This window comes from Sander lucioperca, chromosome 3 (genome assembly GCF_008315115.2).
Source record: "Sander lucioperca isolate FBNREF2018 chromosome 3, SLUC_FBN_1.2, whole genome shotgun sequence".
NCBI classification, from domain to species: domain Eukaryota; kingdom Metazoa; phylum Chordata; class Actinopteri; order Perciformes; family Percidae; genus Sander; species Sander lucioperca.
In genome coordinates, this window is record NC_050175.1 from 13,971,207 (window position 1) to 13,993,735 (window position 22,529).

The window sequence follows — 22,529 nt, forward strand, 5'->3', positions numbered from 1 at the left end:
TTTCAATTTTGGGATTGGAATATTCATTTTTTGTTTTGATTTCCCTTCAATACTGTAATAAAGTTCAGACAGACTCAACTTTGGAGAATCACGCTGCGGTCATGTAACCGGCGATCAGACTTGTCAGTCCATTTAGAGGCAGTGTGAGACACTAAACAGGAAACATCACTGCTTCTATCGCTGCCACAAGAAAGTTTTAAAACACTATGAGGGTAAAAATGAAACACAAGCACTTAACTGCTCACGAGTTTGTGTAACAGCTGACTGTTTCCTGCAACAACAAGAACAGTCGCTCCGTCTCTTTCCTTTCTCGCTTACTCCGTGAAATGAAGCTGCCTTCAAGTGCGGTTGGAAATGTCGAGATCTATAAACGATCTGACGGAAAACAATAATTGTGAAATATAAAGTCTACTTGTGCTACATTGGGGGGTTAAACAACACAACAGGATGTCACACAAATGAGCCATTTAAGTGACACTCCCACCGCTTTTCTTGGTCTGAACGTGCTCGGAGCCCCACAAACGTTGCTTCAGCATGTTTAGAAATCCAAAGCTTGACAAACCTACCGTGCCTAGTTACTGTTGCTAAGCTATAATTGGACAATTGCTTTTAGAGGGAGGGGTTTAGTGAAAGAATGTCTCTTGCAATGCTACAAAATATGAATGACAAAAGCGTGTCAGGTAATTATTATGACTTACTGTAAGAGAAACTGATGCGCGGTGTGACATCATCCTCAGTGGCCATCAGTGATTGGAGGCAGCTAGCCAATAGCAGCGCAGCAGCCAGAAGACAGTGGACAGTCGCAGCTAATGTCCACATGGTTGCCTGATCCTCTCACACAGACATACACAAATGAAAGCAGTTGGTTTTAAAATTCCTTGGAATTCATTAAGCTCCTCTTGACTCCGTCGAGCTTTATTTTCTCACTCCCATCTTCCTGCAGGCTGAGGGGGAGTGAACGTGTCCTTGACTTGATTCTTGTACTCCCAGAGTCTTTACACTCGGTTAAGAGACTCTTAGCACAGAGAAGAGGAATCCTTTCTGGATTAAAGGCCGCTTGTTGTCATCTACTCATAGTGCTCTTCGATGAATCAGCACTGAGCTCCGACCAGTGGCCATTTAGTAAAAGTCATTTTGGATCTGTGGAGAGGAGAGAGAAGAGAGAGAGAGGTTCTTTCTTTATGTTTGATCCAAGAACATGTAAAAAAAAGAAGAAAAAAAAAAAAAAAAAGATGAAACACAAGCTAGAATAACAGATCCATGTCCAACTTCTGACTCTACAACCAACAACTACAAAAGCATAAGAACTGATACATTTGGCTGCGGTTCATCTTGGAGGAGGGTGTGGATTTGACTGCAAACAACAAATCCAGAATTTAAGAGTTAAGGTGTTTATGACCCAAAAATCACCCGTCTCATCTCTTGGTCTTGAGACTTTAATAACTATAGCACACTAATGGCTTCAGCTAAAGCCTTGAGGTCAAAAAACAAATATTTATGCTTTTACTGTTTACTCTTTCACCACAATGCCAAAGAAAAACTCAACTAAACAGACCATTCAGACCACCAGCCAGCTAACATGAACACACACATCATATGGTAGCTTGAAGGGTTTTACAATCTTTAAAGTCTGAGTTAATGTCACAGCAGTCCACAAAGTTTCTCTGCGAGATAAAACACGTTTTGATTCTTTTTTAATCCCTGTATTTAATTATGCTGTCAACAATCGGTGAGAGATCCCAAAGAAGATAACATGGCAGCTTGGCTCTACTTTTGTGGCTATGTGGGGAAATAAATGAAAGAACAGTGACTCCCAAGACAACTCTGTAATTTGTCTTAAAGAGGCACATCGAACACATCTGCTCTTTGACTTTTATTGGCCTCAGTGTGAGTGTGCAGATAAGGTGGGGGTTATGTAGATATATGCTGAAATTTTGTATTTAGTAAAGAGTCGGCTTTCTTGAAAACACTTGAAATAGGTACTACCCAGAACGACTCCATCCCTCTTTGCTAAACAAACACAGGACATAAACTCGAGAATTGTGTTTATGATTCTTAAAAAAGGAACACGCCGACTTATTGGGACTTAAGCTTATTCACCATATCCCCCAGAGTTAGATAAGTCCACACATACCCTTCTCATCTCCGTGCGTGTCAGATCTCTGTCTGACGCACCCACCGCTAGCGTAGCTTAGCCCAGATCCTGGAGGTAACCAACTCCATCTAGCCTACTGCTCCCAATAAGTGACAAAATAAAGCCAACATTTTCCTATTTACATGTTGTGATTTGTATAGTCACAGTGTGTACAAATAACAAGGTCACATGAGACACAGCCATCTTCTAACTGTATGCAAACTGGGAACTATATTCTCAGAAGGCAAAGCACTGCTACTTGGGTGGAGTGATTTGCTTTGCAGCACCTGAGAATGTTAATAAAATATTGATTATAGCTTTAAAACAGCTATGCTAACAGCTTTGAAAAGACTGTACATTGGCACAGCAGTGCTGTACATTAAATGCCAATGTCAACACGCTAACATGCAATGACAATGTTAATACGCTGTTTAAAGAGTGTAATGTTTACTATATAAACCATCGTGGTTTAGCATGTCAACATGCTAACAATGGCTAATTAGCACTAAACACAGGGGCTGATGGGAATGTCATAGGGTTTTGCTTGTGTTGACAAATTCAAATGTTGATCTGATGATTGTGCAACATGAGAAGTGAGTGGATCACTAAAATTACTAAATAAAGTTGGCAAGTCCTTCTAAACCTAAGCATGAGGAGTGCAAACTGTTATTTGCTTCTCTTGATTTTAGCAATATCCTAGAGTACAGACACTTAAGTCAGTGAACACAGCAAAGCCAGTTCCTTTGATTTAAACACACAAGTCACTAGTCATTATTGCCTCACAGCGCTGGATGTGTCCTCCCTGAGCTCCCACATAGGTGGTGACGTTTACAAGTAAACACTGGAGAGTACATGGCGTCTCTGGTCGAGAGCTTGCATCACTGCAACAACTCCCATAGGACCTCATTCAAATATTTATGGTAGCTAATAAATCCTAGACGACTGGGGGGTCAGTTAGTGGCCCCAGATTGTCTGCTGAGACAATGCCCTGCTGGGTAATACCATTTTAAACTTCTGATCAAACTGGTCATACAACAACAGAGTGCAGGATAAACAAGGATTTACAACCCTGTCTCCCCGCTAGCTGCCAGTGCAAAGACTAAAGATGGACTACTTGGCTAACACACCTACACTGGCACCATGCAAAATTAGCAGCTTGCTGACTAAACGGCTTGTTGATTTGATGGCTGGTAGCAAACAGATTGTAGTTTACTGGCAAGCTGTCCGTCTTGCATAATGATTAAGTAACTGGCATTTTTGTAAGTGGAGGGTCATCTGTTTCACCTTTGCAATGGCAAGACAGATTACACTAGTTTTACTGAATAAAACCTTTTCCCTTTATCTCTGCACCTGTGCCCTGCTGTCACACTGTTGGTTCTGTCCGTCCCCTGGCTCTCAACCAGTGGACCAATGGGTCTGTGTCACTCTTCCCTTCACTACCAGCCTGCTTTGGTTCCTGCTGCTACACTGAAGCTAACTGTGTCACTGGGAGGCTGTATTATCCGCCCATGATCCCGTAACATCTCCTTCCTCCTCGGCTGGTCCCTCTCATGCCTGCTGAGACTGCAACAACAACCATGGCAGCCCAGCGTGTGTCACACACCCCAGGTCTCCATGTTCCAAGCGCTTATACTTGTGCGCTTTTAAATTTTAATGATAAGAGAGGGGTGCTGTTAGGAGTGTTTGCTAGCACTGATAAATTACAATTACTTTTTGGCTAATTATGTGGGGCAGTATCGCATAAATAAATATCTCAACACACTTGCATTGACCTTTCAGTGCCCAAAAAGATTGGTGGTCACGTCTAGAAAAGAGGTTATAAATGGTCACAATGGACACCAGATAACAGATGAGAAGTGGTGGTTAACTTCACAGAGTGTTAAAGATCTGAATAAATGGCAAACATATTAAAGTCTTATTGATTTGGTCCAAATTACTATAATAATCATTACCCTAAGCAATTTACCAAATGTATTGTATCAAAATACCTCAGATATGATCTATATGAAAACAGGAGAGACTTGTACTCAGGTGTGAAGTAACTAGTATGACATAATCAAAGCTGCTTAGTAAAACTTTTTTGATACTATCAACTACGACTTACAAAAAAAATTTCAATACATCTTCGTTCCTCTGGGTAACTGTATTACTTGTAGTCTCTTCTATTTCTCATATTTCATACATTTCATATAAGTTATGTCAATATGAAGAGGTCCCTGTAGCAGACTCAAACTCAAGGTATTTGGGGAATCCAAGGATGACTCATGGATGTGAAGTATATAACTGAGGCCAGCACCTGAGGAGGACAAGATTGATATTCCACATCCCAGAGGAAGATCTATTTTTTTTTTGTTTAAATACAATGTCACAAGTACATGCATTTTAGTCAATTTAATCATGTAGCGTCCCAATCCACCCTGGAGAACAACGAAGCATGGATCTGAAGAGAAAGTATAAAATATTAATAAGCATTAAATCATATTTGACAGCAAGTACTCAACCAAAGAAAGTGATCTTATTAGAAGCAACAATTATAGGACTTATAGGGTTAGAGCTTTATTCAACTGGAGCTGTTATAGTCCAGGCGCCCCTCTACGCCCAGAGCCACAGGACCCATCTGCTCATCTAAGAGAAGGTCTGCTGCTCCTTGTATCTATGAAGGGTGAATATGCTGCCATATTGCTTAAGGCTATAGATTCATTAACCTTTAGAACCTCCCTCGATGCTCCCTATTAATACCTGCATCTGTTGAGAGAGAGAAAGGACGTGACAGACACATTGGACGATACACTCGGCCAGGTCATGGCAAGTTCACTAGATAGGGAGCAGCATGAATGCTAACCATTTGGCTAGCTTTGTGTAAAACGGCTGGGCTTTGTGATCGGCACCCAGCTCTCAATAACTCATCCCTGCAAAGTGACTTGTCTCTCATTTAGGCTTTGGCACAGACTGAGGCACTTATGGAGATAATCAGCGGCCGGGCAGGACCCTGTGATGAGAGAGCGCCATCACAGAGCTCGACATGAGGCTAGATTAGGCCGACGTCCAATCCATTAACAGTATCATGAGTACATCTAAGTCCAAAGTGAAAGAGAACTATAAAAGCATTTGCATTTAATTGCGCAGCTGCAATCAAATTTGCAAATTTTAGTGTCTGTTTTTTTTGCCAGGTTTAAGGGTGACTTTGTAAGACTGCAAATGAAAATATATTACCTCCCAATATAAACATAAGCAAACAACAAGCTTAATTGTTTCCCTATGGTCAAAAATGTGTCCTTGTCTGGCAATAATGTTATAGTTGATTTTTGTTCTATGTCTGACCCAAAAAACAACATGGGTGCTAGTTACTATTCAGGAAGATTCATGGAGCCATTATGTTGGGCAGAAAAGGCCTCAGTAGGTGTCTGACAAAGGCAGAGACCCCTTGCTGTGCCTGCCATTATAATTCTCACTTATAGCTTAGCTGACTGGGCAGAGCATGATTGGTTTGAATTCAAACAAGGGGAAGGCAGGGGGGTATGGTAAACCATATTCTCCCAAAAATCAATTGTTGGCTATTCAATTACTTTGAGATGTTTGTTCATTTATTACTAAGAACAAACTGCAAAGCCATTATCTTTTATCTAAAGTACAATTTCAATACCATCAGCTTGTTGATGTCCCTGTTCATTCACTTGTCCCAAAGTTCAGCTCTAGTGTTAAGTTTGTATGGATTAACTTATTATATTAAAAGCAGTTTTGGCCATGTCACTAGAACAATTCAATTAGTTACTCATTACATATTACTTGTTAAAACTAACTGATATTAACCGGTGGCACCTGACTTGTAAATCTGCGTATAACACTGTAATGAACAGTATATGATGCCAAGAAAAATGCCCAGGAGATAGAACTGGCTATATGTTAAAAATACAGTCATCAAATGCCATTACAACAGAGGTTAAAAATCATAATTACAAAACTTGAGAAGAAAAGAGCAATTGAGTCCAGTTGATGAACATCCTTTCTAGCAGCAGGGCTGTGCTGTTATCGGCTGCTCCAGTAGGAAATTTCAATATTGGAAATAACAGACAGTAAAAGCAACGAGCCTCTGCTCCATGAAATCAGTTTTACTTAATAAATCTCCATGAAATATGTGTTTTGATTGAGCAGTAAGCTGACAAAGGGCCAATAAGGGGCCGCTAAAGACAATCTGCCTACACAGTGCAGATCTCTTGCTAGCTCGACGTTTGCTGGACTTAATTCCACTTTTACAGCATCATGACTTATAATTACTTTTTTCACGACTAGTATAAGGCAATTTAGTCCATCTGATAAATATCTATTAAATAGATAATTTAGAAAAAAACAGGTACTACTACTACTACTACTGTGTAAACTAACTTTGAACCCTAAAGCTACCACATTTCCTATGTACATAGCCTATTCGGGAATGGGACGGGGGAGGGGGGAGGGTTTAAAAAGGAGGGTTTGAGCCGAGCAGACTGCTCCCAGCACCAAGAAAGCAGACTCCTAAATAAATCACGACTGGGTTAAAAATAAACTGTAACTGTAAAATCTTGAGTATGTCTACACTGGTGCTAAAATAGCTCATTGCTTTTGTAGGAATGTACAGGAGCTTACAGGTAATACGTCTATCAGAGACAAATCTCCAGGATATCCTCTCACAGAGGCCTTCGAGTAGCTTTTAATATGGACAACCTCGTCATAACAAGCTAAACACAACACAGGCCTTACAAAAATATCTTTTCCGTCCAGATATTGTTTTGTTTTTGCTTCTTAAGGCAAACTCATATAGAGCAGGAAATCAAATGCTAAAAGTAAACATTTTAGAGATTTCTTTTAAATGTCAACAAAGTAAAGGACTTCAAGGTCCAGTGTGTAATGTGTTTAGTTGTTCATTCTCAAAATCTGTGTTGCCCTTCACAAACTTGTCCTTTTCATGAATATTTACCACCACCATCAATTCCAAGTATTCCTATTGGCTTGAAATTTTACATTTGCATTTGCATGAACTGGGGTAGACGCTCCATATTCATGCGCCATCTTGAAATATGTTAGCCGGTAAGGGACATACAGGACATACTGCTCCACCTTTCGCGTTTTCGCTGTCACATGATAAACTCACAGGTGCTGCTAATGCTGCTATTGGGTATCGTAGCTTCCCGGCCCCGGCAAGTTTGAAGAAGGAAACATGGAGGACCACACGTATTGAAAATCCAAATTTCAGGAACAGGAGTCTTCTTCTTCGCCCAGAAAAAGAAAAAGGATATTGAAAAGAGCAAGGCATTGACCGGCGTCAGAAAAAAAGCGTGAAGACTACTGTAGCTATAAAACGTACTTTGAACTGCGTGGTGCGAGAGAGCTGATTGAGATATTTGATCTCAACGCTAGATGGGAAAAATTCCCACACATTGGACCTTTAAGACAACTATTAAAATTGAGCAAAAAGAGCTTGCTTTATTCTTTCATCTTTTCTCCTAAGTTAGAGAAAAAAAAGAACCCACATATAATACAACCACAGAGAGAAAAATTTTCTTATTTCGTCTCTTCAATATAATTTTTACCCTGCAGGAAGAAACCAGCCGAGGACTCTGTCAGTACACAACAGAAGAGACTTTAACCCGGGATAAAATAAAAACCTTTATGCACACTCCAACTTTTGGGTCTATAATGTGGAACAGCTGCACACTAAAGATTCAGGATCTCGATGCCTGAAGGCAAACTTCCTGTGAAAAAACACATTTGTACAAATGCAATAAAAACAGATCTGACTGCTAATCAAGAGCCATTGATTTAACGTATCCCTCTCCATTTCCTCCATGCAAATGATAGCAAGCAGCTGATGATGTATACGTTGCAACACAATACATCAATTTGGCACGTTTCCAATGCTTTACAACAAGGGTGTTACAAAACAAGACTCAAAAACTACTTGACAGATTTCAGACTTAGAGTATTTTGTGATGCAAATATAAAAAGGCACATTTCTAAACCTGTTATTTTGTTAAAATGACCAACACCTGAATCCACATCTGAATGCTTTTTATATTTAGTGTCCAGAAAGGCGGAAATCTTAAGATAGTGGGCATTATTTACTTTATCTGCCACGCTGAGCTTATTTGACATACAAAAGTCTCTGAGAATTGAAAGCAACAGCGTTTACTGAATTATTAATTCAAATCTGTGATCCCTGAGTGATAAAATGAGGATACAGACGTTTCCTGCATGTCTTATTAATTATTTATTGAATCATCTTTCTATTGATGACTGGCTGTAATGCATCCTGCTGTGGTATGTCCCCGGTGCTTTGAAATATACAATAATGATGACAATCAAACAACAAAATAAGAGGAAAATATTGTATAACAAATTAGGATAATACTCAAGAGGAATCAAACTTCCTACCAAACTAAAGGCAATTCAGGTTATAAGACAGCCACTTCCCATGACCCAAAAATGACTCACTCACTGGTGGTTATCATTGGGTAAACGTGAATATGGATCAGAGCTTCTTTTTAGCATAACAGACGCAAAGTGTTCTTACTAAACTATAGAAGAACTCAGTGATGGCATGTTCAATGTACTATTTTAGAAACAAAGTGTATAATTTGTTGATCTGCTTCTAGATTTAGATCTGCATCAATGTCCAGAAAGATGGGTGTGACCTTGCAGCTAACAGGAAATATGAGGGAAAAAAAGGGAAGTAGTTTGAAAGAATAATGAGTTAATCAAGGTATGTTTAGATTTTAGGTAAGGTATGACCTGGTGTAGGTGTGACATGACAATTATTTCCTTAATCTGCTCATAATCAAGTTATAAGAATGCATATTAATGCACTGACTTTGCATTAAGTCTCTTTTTCACATGATAATCAGGTACAAGGCTGGACATTAAATATACCCTAATTGGCTTTGCATGACCCTGAGCTACCAGACTGGTCTGGATTAATAGTTTAACTACACTACGTGCACGGTTTCCATGATCCCGTCATGCCCGTGTCTCTCAGATTCTACATCCCTCTGCGTTATCTTCAGGTTAGCAATGGGACTTGTCTTTCTGTCTATCCCAACATGCTAGACACACACATCGTTGAATTGAGGAGCTCGATGTGACACCACTTTAAGAGTGATTGCAAGCTTGAAGAGGCTCTGAGGAATATTCTAACTCCCTTTTACATTTGTGCACATACTGCCCAGCTTTACCACGCAGGAAGGAGCAATTATCATTTCAAACGAGTGAGTGAAGCAGAACTGGCAGAGGAGATAAGTGCTTAAAGGAGAGCTGGGGTCACCTTATTCCCTCTGATACAGAGTTGCCCTTGCCTCAAATTATTCAAGCCTGGCGGGGAACAGTGGGAGATCGGTTCTTGAAAAACTTGCAAAGTGTCAATAATGAGCTGTGCGTGTCAGTCAGAATGCAATGTGATAGGAGGCGTAATTTCCCACTTGATCACAGCCCTGTTACAGAAACTATGGGAATCTTTAGAGATATGCAAGCCATTTATGAGGAAAATCACTTAACTGCATTTAAAAAAAGATTGCTATTAGACTACAAACTCACTGGAAAATAGATTACAAATCCCTCATTTTATTTATTATGTGCTTCTGGGTTGGAAAGCTCTCCACACTTTTAATCTGATGACCCATTTAGACTAATGAAGTGCGCTGACCAATCAGGAAATCCTCATGATTAGAGCCAAACACTTTGCCTCCAGTGGGAACATAACAAAATAAGAGACAGAGAAATATAGATTTTTCATTTGCTTAAGACTCTAAAAAAGGTCTACATAATGCAATTTAATGACTGTCTAAAGACATCAGCAATGAGAAGAAAAAAAACATTTAATTTATTTCCCATATCTGGTCTATTTGCCACTCTGGTCTCCTTGTAACTTTCTAGCCAAGATGTATAGGGAACACTGTTGCTATCAAAGCTGCAAATGGCCACAACACAGCACAACATCTCCTTCATCTGCTGGGTTGATGATGATGTCAGTCAAGTCTACGAACAAACTCTGTGGCGTGACAAAGGAGAATTGAAGATTTACAGTCACGTAATCGCACAATAGAGGCCTTTGTGAGGTCTAGACCACGCTGTGTTAGCATCACAGTTCATCTGCTAATTACACCGTCAAATCCAAAGACTTGGCGATCCATAGTAGGCTATTCATCTCATGACTTAAACATTGAGTTGGGGGGGCACGATTAATCCCTGCAGTTAAACCGATGTGAAGACTCATTTCTTTACTCGATTTGACAAGCGGGGCAATAGGATTTAAAAGCTTAGCAGATGACAATATTCTGTTTCTGGCGCCTGCTTCACCTTGTCAGACCGACACTGCAATCACGCCAGCACGTTCAGGTATGAACGTCGACGATCGTAAAAGCGAAGCCTTGACCACAAAACTGTTCGCATAACTCATGCAAAGTGAAGACATGACACAGTTTGTCTGAGTTGTTTGTCTGCTTTGCCGCCACAAGGCTGTCGGCTGTTTACTCTCTGGAAACATGTCGACATCAAAAGGAACAGCTGAAGCACTTTTGCTTTGTTTACTGTCAGGGGCTGGTCTTTGTCTTTGTCTTTGCGAGCAGTCACCGACAATAAAGGAAGTAATTAGTCAACAGTGTGGTCCCTCCTTGCTACAGTCCCACTGATAATAGCTGATACATGGGACAGATAAGGAATGGTATTATAAAAGTATTTATTCACCTAGAACTAGTTAATCATGTAAAGTAAATAATTAGAAATGATTAGAAAGAAGAATAACATTATAATGAATTGATTTCCAACAAAATTGGATTAGGAGTAAGGGACTGTATGAAAATGATTTGGGTGGAAATCTTATGTTTCCCTCCCCAGCATCAATATTTTCTTTGGATCCTTCTTTGGAATTAGAAGAAAACTATACTGCAATACTTTCCCTCCCCAAATGTCATAATATTTAAATAGTCAACTGTAAATTAGTCTAACTCATTTGATCCTGCACCCTAATTTAGACATCAATATCATAATGAAGCAATAATAAAATATAGCCCCTGATGCCACATTTAAGGTTAAGTTGGAAATTGCTAAATGTATTGCAAATGTATATAGCAAATGTTGACTGTGGGTAGTGCGTTTAGGCTGTGGCGGTGGGGATAACAGGGGATGTTGGAAAAAAATTAAACAGAATCAACTTTTGGATATGGTCATGATGCGGTGGACAATCACGTAACCTAGTGGGTAACACAACAGAGACACAATTGCTCCCACCTTAATAACAGTCTAAAGTAGCCTACAAGTGTTCATAAACTATGCAAAGGTTGGCCAAAAATGCAGCAAATAATGTTTAATGGATAAGAAATTGAAGTGACACTCACACACCGCTGCACAACCCTGCGCTAATTGCCGCAATGCCTGATTTGGTGGAAATTCTGCCTTGGAATAGAAGCTTTAAGAAGAAATAAAACTGCAGTATGCCCTTAGGCTAAATGGCTTACTTATCTCTTCTAAGCAACAAAAGGACACTTTTTTTTTTTTTTTTTTAAATTGCATGTGCCTGATTACCTTCCCCCTCCTGACACATGTAAGAATACAAGTTCCTTGTTTGTATAGCAAAATGATGTGGTTTTATTTTGAAAATGTGTAATAAATACTGAACTCTACAGACATCTTGGGGATAAAACAGAAACACAACAACTGTATCCATATTCCTCCAATTGAAATATAAGATATAGTTAGCAAATTCACAAGGAAAAACATTCCAGGCACACAGAAAGTCTGTTTTCCATTACAAAAGTCACAGTTTATCTTGTTCTCTACATTTCTTCCAAAACAAGAGAAGGACAATGGGAAAGAAATTAAATTTCTCTCTGGTGAGGAACATGTTGCATAATATATTTCCATCCAAAGACAGCCAACTCAGTTAAGGACCTTATCCAGATAGATGCAGAGGGCACTTCTGGACAGAGGGCACTTCTGGACAAACTCCAAACACTTGTCAGATGGACACAGTGAAGTAAAACCTGCCCCTATAATAAATCTAATGGTGTTAACCAACCTGGTTTTGCAGGTTGCTCCCAACCCCAGTTAAACATGGGTCTGTCACGGCTCAACTTAATTATGCGAGGGTGAACATGCTTTTCCATTACAACTAAATGAATACTATAGGGTTAGTATAAAAATATTACAGCACGTATCTAAGTTTATAGTTGATATTCTGGTCCTCTCAACCATTTCTTCTCTGCTCAATCTCAGACATACTTGAACATTATTGTTCTGTAGAATAGAATATTACATGTTGTAGAATATTGCATTAACCTTTTACAAGGTGCCAAAATACAGAGCACAAATGCTATTAAAATACATGACATGTTGAATCTCTAGTGTAAACACAGCAGAAACCACATTTAATCACACACACACACACACACACACACACACACACACACACAAATATATATATATATACACAGTATGTCTATTAGGACTGGTGTAATCATGTCGTTGAGCAGTGATATGTGTGGACTCACAGCTACAGACTCAGGTCCTGTTGACCAGGCAGGGAAGCAGTATCATACAGATGAGTCAAATGCAATTGGAATACATGTTTTTACTATTAAAAACAGATGTATTTGTGAAAGTAATGCCAGAGAGGACAAAGAGCAAGCAACTGAGGGAAGCAAGGGAAGCTAGAAAAGTCAAAGTAGGGAAATTTATTTCAGGTTTGTCTGCATGGCCCCAGAGGGACATCATCTGCATTCAGAGCCCTCCTTTGGCCCAACATCTAAACCCCTGCAGGGCCTGGCCAGCCTTCCTACAGGACCTGCAGGTCATACTGAATATGAATGACCTTCAACTGGCAGACCAAGCTATGCGGAGACACAGCAGAGACAGTCAGCAAACGGGGCTACAGCCAGGTTTTAGTGAATGCAAATGTGAACCATTAAACCTTACCGCCCATGTGTAAAAGCGAGGTGTGACTTTTCACAGTTTTGGTTGCATTAAACGCTACAAGAATTCTTGCAGACTCCTCAAACTGATGTATTTCCCTGCCAAATAAAGCTGCAAGAAAACAAAACCTACTTGGAATTTATTTTACACATGGCTTGTTTTATTTGGGATGGACAACAAACCCTTTTTAATCTGCACTAACTCAACTCAGCTCAGCTGATGGAAAGGCAGCGTGGCTGGCTTCATGCCTGCCTCGTCCTGGGTGCAATCTGGCTTCAGTCCAGTGAAATGACGGTTTTCCCACATCTCTGCACACAATGGGAGGCTGCTCATGGACCCTGAACACGCATGTTCCCATCAGTTTGTACTGAGTACTTCCAGCCCCTCTGGACACTACATGGGATATCACTAACCTTTTGGGGGTTAAAAGCAACCAGAGTGTACTCCCCTCCCCAGTTCCCACTTCCCTTCCAACTCTTTTACCACAACCTCTCCACATGCTGACCATTCCTCTGAAGTTGTTACAGTGGGTGGAGTGTTGGGTGGAGTCTGTGTGTTTGTTTTGAGTGTTTGAATGTGTGCGTGACTGTGTGGGCGGGGGTCTTTGTGTGCATATGTGTGTGTTTTTCAGAGAAAGAGAGGGAGAATGAGGGGAAAGCATGCAAGATGCTTCTGCAAGTGCTTGCAGAGAAAAGGTTTGTTTACAGTAGGAGAGCCAGAGACTATCAGTGTTATTAGTGTTACTGATACAGTATCACGTTCTGGTAAGGGTAGCAAAAGAACAGCAGAGGCCCAAAGGGGAAAGACTGCTCCACCGGTCATTTACAGGCAGATTCCAACAAAGCATCAGCACCATCTAAACACTGAACCAGGCTTTGGCTCTCACACGCATCATAAATGCCAGATTTGGTCCATCAGTTCAGGATAAAGTACAAATTTTGTAAGCACTTGTGGTTTGGGCCTCAGAGAAAGAGGGAAAAAGGGATGCTTTATCCAGGCTGAACCTGTGTTTCCTTCATAGAAATGAAGAGTTATATGGGAGGCATGTCAACACATTTTACAACATGCCAGCAGAGATAAGAGGAGGCGGCTATTTGGAAGAGAATAACAGGAAACAAGCAAGGTGTAATTTAGCAAGTGTAAAGTTGGACAGAGTCAATTCCAAAAGGCTCCACGTGGTGTTCACAGACCTGTGTGATTAAACAGGCCTTAGCAGCAGCAATTTTGTCAATGTTTTTTTTTTTTTTAAGTCTGGTGAAAATAAACAGAGCCATAGCAACAGAAGTGTTTCTTGTTTGTTGTTTCTTTGGGCTGAATGCGAAGGGCAGCTGTTTATATGCACATGGGTAGTAGTGCTGTCCTCAACTAAAGAAATTCTTAGTCGACTAACACTTATATGATTTTGTTGATTAATCGATTAGTTGATGTAATTGACAGAGCTGTGCTCTTTGAGAGGTGGTTAAGACTAGAAAAGCACAATATAAATGTAGTTAATTAACCATCTGTAAAACTGAGTTTCTCCACAATTAATCATGCAAAAGCACCACTTTAAATCTTGTGTTTACCAGAAATGTGCTCATAAGTTTCTTGGAAATGAGTAATTAAGCATGAATAAGCATAAAAAATGCGTCATCAACTAAAGAAATCTTAGTCGACTAAGACCAAAACGACCGATTAGTCGACTAATCGACTAAGAGGTGGCAGCCCTAATGGGTAGATAGAAAACAGAGGAGCCAGTCCATCAGGCTGTCTCCCCACCTACACTGCTTTAACAATGCTGTAAATCTTATTTAATTTAATTCAGATTTATGAATTGTATTTTGTGGATTTTGCTCAGGAGAAAGCAGGCAATGTGTGCATGAGACCCTCACCAAGCACATCCCTGATGGGGAATGACATGAAAGCAGCTCTGAGGTGAGCAAGACCACAAACTGGAAGTCTGGGTTAATAACGACTATCATGAGGCAAAACACCACGAATCTTAAGCAATTTCTCTGAAAAACTTAATTTACGCTTTAATGTTGTATCTTCATCAAATTTACATTGATGCCAAGCTAAAGAAGTCCACAAATTATACTTCAAAAAAACAACAAAAAAAAAACATTTTGCCTACTAGATTTAGATGAGATACCGTCTCCCCGATGTAAAGGTGTTTACCCTGAAAACCGAAGAACACCGAGCAGGCACAGGAAGACCTTACCATCCACGAGCTGCAGCGCAAAAAAAAAAAAAATACCTCGGTCACAGCCACAGACTGTATAAAAAGATTGGTCACAGCTCAAGTCTTCACAGCCGTTAGAGAAAATGTCGAAAAATGGACCGTAACACCATTTAAATCCGCAAAGTGCGCTTAGCTTGAGCACGTTTGAGTCCGCGAAGGGAAGTCCATCATCCGAGCGTGGAAGGTTTGAAGACGAGCCTCCGCTACCCTACTACACAGACTGAAGAGACTGGTCGCTTTCAAGCTGCTAAACTTTAGCTCCTCCCACAGCACACGCTGCCTGTCTGCAACCACAGACTCTAGGCCTATATAAAGAGCCTGCAACACAAATGGTCACTCATTTCCTCACCACATTACTTCTGGACAACTAAAGCAAGAAAATATCAGCTAAATTTCACATTAGGCTATGTGTCTAGTTTCGCATCTATGTCGGAGAGAAAAGGCCTAAAATAGCCTACAAGCGTCTGTGAACTATACAAAAGCAGGTCAAAATACAAAGAAAATAGACAAAAAAATGCATACACAAAACTCCTGTGTAATGTAAAAATGGTTTTATTGGAAATGCCTACATTATTTGTTGCGAAGAACTGCAAGTAGCCTATTTATGCAAAGATTGTTAATGCCTTACTCGGAACTTGAAAAAAAATATGGGGCTGTGCTGTGGGGCACAGAGGCATATGTTCCACCAGAATAAAAGCCTAAAGTAGCCTATAAGTTTTCATTAACTATGCAAAAGTTGGCCAAGAATGCAGCAAATCAATATGCATACATAATCTGTACAGATATATATGACGGTAAATACGATACAGTAAATTGTCAAATATGTACAGGATTAGTCAGGCCGGCCATCAGGAGCGGTCAAAGGGTACAGATGTCCCCGGCCCAAGGCCCAAGCAAAGGTCTATGATGTTGGAGTGGGTGTGGATGAGAGACCCAATTTGGAAAATGTTGTCGTCCTGTCTATAGTTCCTAATGGTTTGCTTGGGATTAGTGGATCAAGCTATTTATTTTCTTTTTGAAACATATTCTGAAGTATATATCAAATGTGATTTGCAGTGAAGAGTGAAGTGAAGAGACTCTTAATGCATCTGCTCTCAGATTCTGACAGTGACAGATATATTTGCTGAGGGAAAGTTCCCCTGCTCTCTTGTCTTGGGTATCAGTATTCCTCCTTTTCTCTTTTCTCAGGCTACCGTGCAGCCACCAAACAATGAATGACAACTGAGAGCGTCCACCACAAAGAGAATTACATGGGATTATGTAGAGAGGCAAAGACCTGAACACAACCAGACTCAACTATTCATGTAATCTATTTTTGCTTCCAAAAGAGAAAACAGAACTGTGGACTCTAGTCATGTAGTTTTCCTTTAAAAGCTCAAAACAACAGACAGCATAGCTGCACTTTCTGCTCTGCTGCGGACGTCAAAATTATCATTAGCTTTTCTTGACAAGGAGGGACACAAAACAAATTCTCGTGCATAACACAAAACTACCCTTCACACCCGCAGGCAAAAAAATAACATTAATAATTAGGCTCCAGCTCCTTGCTTTCAGTGACATGCGACAGTGTGAGAATTTGTCAGATATTTTGACTGTTAACACCAAGATATGTGATGACACCAAGCCAGGCGCAGAACGCTTGAGGCTACATCCTGATAGCCCGGTCTGACAGAACCGTGACACTTTATTCTGGAAATGTTGTCACTCTCTGACTGATTTTGCATGACTTTGCCACTGAAAGCAAAGGCCATCCCCCCCCCACCTCCCATTGGAAAAAATTGTGACAGGTGGGCGTTATATTTATCTTTTTGACTATATGCATGTCTCTCTCTCTCTCTCTCTCTCTCTCTCTCTCTCTCTCTCTCTCTATTATATGTTCTCTGATAGACAGACGCCAAATCAAAGTTGTTCTCCTTTATCTGCCAGGTAATCCCTCAAATTCAATCAAGGATTACTTCTGAGAAGATTAAAATCATCCAACTTTGCAAAAGTCAGGCTTGCAACAACAGGGGGGATAGACCACTCAGCAGTATGAATTCCTCTTAAAATGGGTTGAATTATTTTTATTCCTTTTCTATTGGTTCTGAGGTGATATACAGGTAAGGTGCAATATACGAATGCATGAAAACACCCAGTCCCTCAAACTGTGATTAAGTTCTCCAAAAACAAACAGATTAAAGAATTATGAGTGCAAATTAGCGTCTACCTCACACTGAAAAAAGGAGAAAAAATTAAAGTGGCAAGCAGTTACACGTTGGCACTCCCAAAATGAAGATGCAAAAACAAGATGCTGAGTAGCTCTGCAGCTTTGGGTGAAGCTCTTTGATAATTATTAGTTTTGAATTAAGTGGCCTCCTGGTAATGAGCATGCCAGGGTTTATTTGGAGCATTTTACAGTTTGAAGAAATCATTTTATGACTTAGAATAATTTAAAAAAGCATCAAATATGGCTGTTTTTAAGTCCTGAAGGTTGTATTTTAACAAACGCTCAGCGGTTGTTGATCACATCACTCTTAATCTGCCGTTGCACTCATATAATATCCCCTTGTCTTGGCACGCGAACACTCCGGGGAGCATGCAGCAGCCATTCATATTAAGGTCACGGCCACCCGTGGAGCTTTTATTGGGGTTAAGTATATAACAGACTCTTTCAGTAATACACAACACCAGATTTTGGGTGAATTTACCCACCCAATATGCTTTTGTCAATGAGATCAAGTCATTGTTTTTTATTTTATAAACAGGCTCAAATGCACTATAAGTTTATATGAAAAATATGAACGAGAAAAAGGAAAGATTGAGAGGCTTTAAAAATTACTTTTAACTAGAGAGACCATCTTACGACGGGCTCACACCAGCCACAATGCCAAATTGGGCCAGGGGCGTAAAGTAGGGTTCCCCCCTATTTCCTACCCCCTACTTCTGGCCCCATTGCTAGGACCATACCCATTTTTAAACTCACCCTTCATTTTGATCTCAACTACACACATGTAAAGTTTTGTGACTGTATCTTGCATGGTTACGACGCTATCGTAGGGATAAAATCTGGATGTAGATGTTGCGACCTAGAAGTATTATTTTATAATTTCCTAATTTCCTAGAACAGGGATATGCTTAGAATTCTGTAGGGAAATCACTGTAATTCCATTGTAATTTAATTTGATAAATATTCTGGATATTATTCTGATATATGTTACTGAAAGGTGAAAGTTCAGTTACGTTGATGTCATCAGCCAGCGCAGTAGCCTAGTAGAGAGCTGAGCCAAGTGAAGTGAACGTAGGCTATGTCGCTGATGTTAGAAGACTTTGTGTTGCTTCATGTAAAAAGATAATTCCAACAGAACTGGCAAAATAAAGTTGCAAAAGAGAAGACAGAGTCTGTTTTAAGTGTGCAACATAGACATAAACACTGGGCAAAGTACTCAAAACCGCCTCTGTGGTAGTTCATGCTACAGCAGGTGTCTCCAGGACCTTATTTTGCCATGATGACACACTCACGACACACACATAGACTCACAAGATGAAAACAATACCAGCATCGCTGTCACTGCTGTGACGTTGTTAGCCATGCTAGCGACATACCTGGTGGGTGGTTGGTCAGTCAGCCACTACTTTGGTCCAGAGTGAAATATCTATTAGATGAATAGCAATGATATACAGATATTCATGGTCCCAAGAGGGTAACTTCTAATTACCTTGGTGATCCTCTCGTTTTTCATCAAGAAACATCCGTACTTTGGAGACTGTCCTCCCCCCAAAAACGACTACAAGTCATTTGTACAAGCATCAATTATGACCCATATTTAAGTTTATAGTGGCGTTGACGACGTGTTTAAATCCATTACTGTTGTGTTTAGATATGTAGAAAATGCTCCTGTGGGTCTTATTTCCTGCCACCACTAGGGGCACTAATTTATGAAATGCTCCTGTGAGTCATATTAGAGGGTCTTATTGACTTGTTGGTACTTTGCGTTGAGTGATAATTAGCCAATGTTAGCATGCTGTCACGCTAAACTAAAATGGTTAAATCGGTAAACATTATACTAAAAATCAACATGTTAGCATGCTGATGTTAGCATTTAGCTCAAAGCACTGCTGTGCATAAGTACAGCCTCACAGTTCTGATAGCATGGCTGTTGACTGTTGTCCATTGATTACTGGCTTGGTGTTAAACTGAATAGTGATCGACAGATTGTATACCTTTATACCTGAAAAGCAGATCTATTTTAAATTGTATGTAACATGAGTAGTAGGCTATCTGAGAGGGAGAGGGGATAAAAGCAAGAATTGTTGACACACAACAAGGTCAAACTCATGATTCCTTGAGCACAAGTTGGGCTCCCACTGACCAGTAAGCTCCACCCCTGCAGACTGTGATGAAGTCAGAGCAGCCCGATGCAGGTGCCTCCTGCAGAGCTAACAGCACTATGACTCATCCCCATGTCCACACCTTGTCCCACTCCGACAGTCCCAAAAACGTCCCCACATCTCACTCTCTCTCTCTCACTACGCAGGAGGCCTTCTCTCTTCACACTGATGATGACTGATGACTTCTCAACTGATGCAGCACCCCGGCATGAAAGTGTCCCATTTGCTTCCTCTATAAATGATCCTGAGTCGAGTTGTGTTGACAGGTTGGTCATATATCATCGATAGGAATGACTTGCTGTTTTGATACCTTTAAATCAAACTGCAAGTGATGTTGGCAGTGACCATATGTTTTATGCATATTTGGGAAACTAACATCAACTAATGTTTGTTGGACCAGATGAGGATCACAATAAATATGTTTGTCAGTAACTTTTGTGCACATGTGAAACCATCATCACACATTTAGATTTGTGTCTAATAACGACCAGCCATAACTCTGCCAATTAACTACTTTGGACCCTGATACAGCACTCATGTCCAGGTAGAGTTGTTGGTAACAGTCAGTGTGACCAAATAGCATCAGTGAGAAAAAGAGTAAATCCATTTCTGTTGCCGCAGATGGTACCTCATGTCCATATCAAAGACATGCGAGGTGCCTCTGTTTTTACCACTTCTATCCTTCCCTGCAGCCACAGCCACCTCTCATTTTTTTTCTCTCTCTCTCTCTCTCTATCTCTCTCTCTCTCTCTCCCTCTCTCCGTCTGATGCACACACATCAGAAGTAGGCCTGTGTTTATAGTGACAGGGAAAATAAGTAAACAGGAGATGCAAATCATCTCATCGACTTTAATTGGCTCTTACTTTCATTCCTGACATGTTCAATCATCTCAGAATGAGTTTTTAAGGCTTTTTGGTTCCATACATAATTAAAGCTCAGAGGTTTACCAGCTAACGTGTGAACACAGCTCCTCATAGTAAGAGTTGAAGACTGAATGATTGAAACTATAAATGAAAAGTCTTGATTTTACTGTCAAGGTTCTGCAATGTGTCTATTTCGGGAGAGAAGGATGCAAACAGCCCATCTTTTGGATCAAGGAAATGGACTCTAACCCTTGATGCAACCACTTTGGATGCCTATTTATCTTCCATAATGAATGAGGACCAATGACAGCTTCTGTGCACACACAGGGGGAAGGGTTGACATGTGGTGTTAATATGAATACAATAGGATGTTGTGAGATTAATGCACAATGTTAATGTTGTCCGATTTCCCCCTGAGAGCTTGGGGGAAGTGACGTCAGTGACAGCCAGTTCAGCTTAAAAGCAGACATTGGTGTATGTCTCAATACATGGATTTTCTTTGTTTGGCTCCTTCTTGGTGGTTATGAAGCAAGAAGGCTGTGGTGGGCGCAGTAGGAGGACATAGGTGAAGGTCCTGCACAGCTGCACAGCAGGAGGGGGGAGGGCTGTGGAAGAAAGCCTCCAGGCACTGGGAATGAATTAATGAGTTTCAGATTTTTTATGAATTTATCAGCACAAAGAAATCTTGACATTAAATATAGTAAAGGGGAATATCACTAAATGCAAGAAATTGCCTTGGTGTTTCTTAGGTCTGATGGCAGGTTTATCCGTTTTTGTGATCTTTTCCTGAAATTAAAAGTCTGGAAATTGAAAACTCGGACATGCTCCACTTTCAGTAAAGCTCAGCCTGGGTTTGTGGAATTTCACAAAAAAACAGCTCATTGAAAACATAATGAAATTTCCATAGGCTGCTTGGATATTAGCAAAATATTATTAATCCTCTGCAAGTATTTAAGTAGTTTTTGTAGTGATAATAGCACAAATTAAACGCGCAGGAACAAACACACAAACTAGATTTTTTGATACACATATTATCTATTAAACAAGAATTATCCATATTTGTCTTTGCTTAAAGACCTCCTGTTCTGGGTTTAGTATGTTAACCACTGGATCATGGATCCTTAAGTATGCTCTGTGTCCATGTGAAGAAACACAACTCTTGCTTGGAAGTTTTTTTTTCAATGCAGTTACAAATTAGACATTTATATGTTGGATGTTAGAAGACTTTTTTTTAAGTCTTTTTTTGAGGATTTTAGGCCTTTATTTGATAGGACAGCTTAGACATGAGAGGGGAGAGAGAGGGAGAATGACATGCAGCAAAGGGCCGCAGGTTCGGTTCCTGTGTCAAGGACTATGCCTCTGTACACAGGGCGCATGCTCTACCAGGTGAGCTACCCAGGCGCCCTGGAAATTAGAAGACGTTTTAAAGTTGAAATCCTTTCCTGATTAGGTAGTATGCATGCCATTTGGTGGACAATTTGTGTAAAATACTTCACAACTACTTCAGTGTTTTCAGAATGGTCAAACCAGATAAGCTGTCCTGGGTCTGGTTTAGGTACGGTATATGTCACATATTTTAATCTAAGGAATACTTGTGGTGTTTCTGTTTAGAGTAAAATGCTGGAAAAAAAAAACTATCAAACACTCACAATCTATGATTAAAAAAAGAAAAAGTGTTAATGTAGAAGCCTGTATAGACCAAACTGTACACACACATATGCACACATTGAGTGAAATAAAATAGTGACTGGAAAGTATGTGAATAATTTTCTGTGCTGTATCGGGATCCAAAATAGTCACACAGTTGGCAGAGTCGATAAAATATTGACTGAATTGATTTACTTTCCTACTTTCCTTTCACTATTCTACCTTGAGTGAGTTCAAATATTCATGCTCACTTCAGTTGATTGGTTTGACGTCAGCACACCCAGTGAGGGTAGATACAAAATTGACAGGTTCAGTCAGCATGAAATTGTAACAAATCTAATGTACCAACAGCAAAAGTCC

At 40.1% G+C, this 22,529-nt stretch overlaps 1 protein-coding gene across 3 annotated transcripts in view; it reads right to left on the reverse strand.

The window, feature by feature from the left end:
• The window catches only part of sema4bb (sema domain, immunoglobulin domain (Ig), transmembrane domain (TM) and short cytoplasmic domain, (semaphorin) 4Bb), a 57,498-nt gene that overhangs the window by 32,753 nt on the left and 2,216 nt on the right, over positions 1 to 22,529 (reverse strand). Inside the window, exons 1-2 of one of the 3 annotated variants that reach the window (XM_035999325.1) lie at positions 15,270 to 15,516; positions 699 to 1,140 (exon numbers count right to left, since the gene is read on the reverse strand). In XM_035999325.1, coding sequence (XP_035855218.1) covers positions 699 to 819 — 121 coding nt within the window. In that variant the 5' untranslated portion in view covers positions 820 to 1,140; positions 15,270 to 15,516. Of the gene's footprint in view, positions 1 to 698; positions 1,141 to 15,182; positions 15,517 to 22,529 lie in introns of those variants that run through there. The other 2 variants (XM_031314015.2, XM_031314016.2) reach the window with 2 other exon arrangements.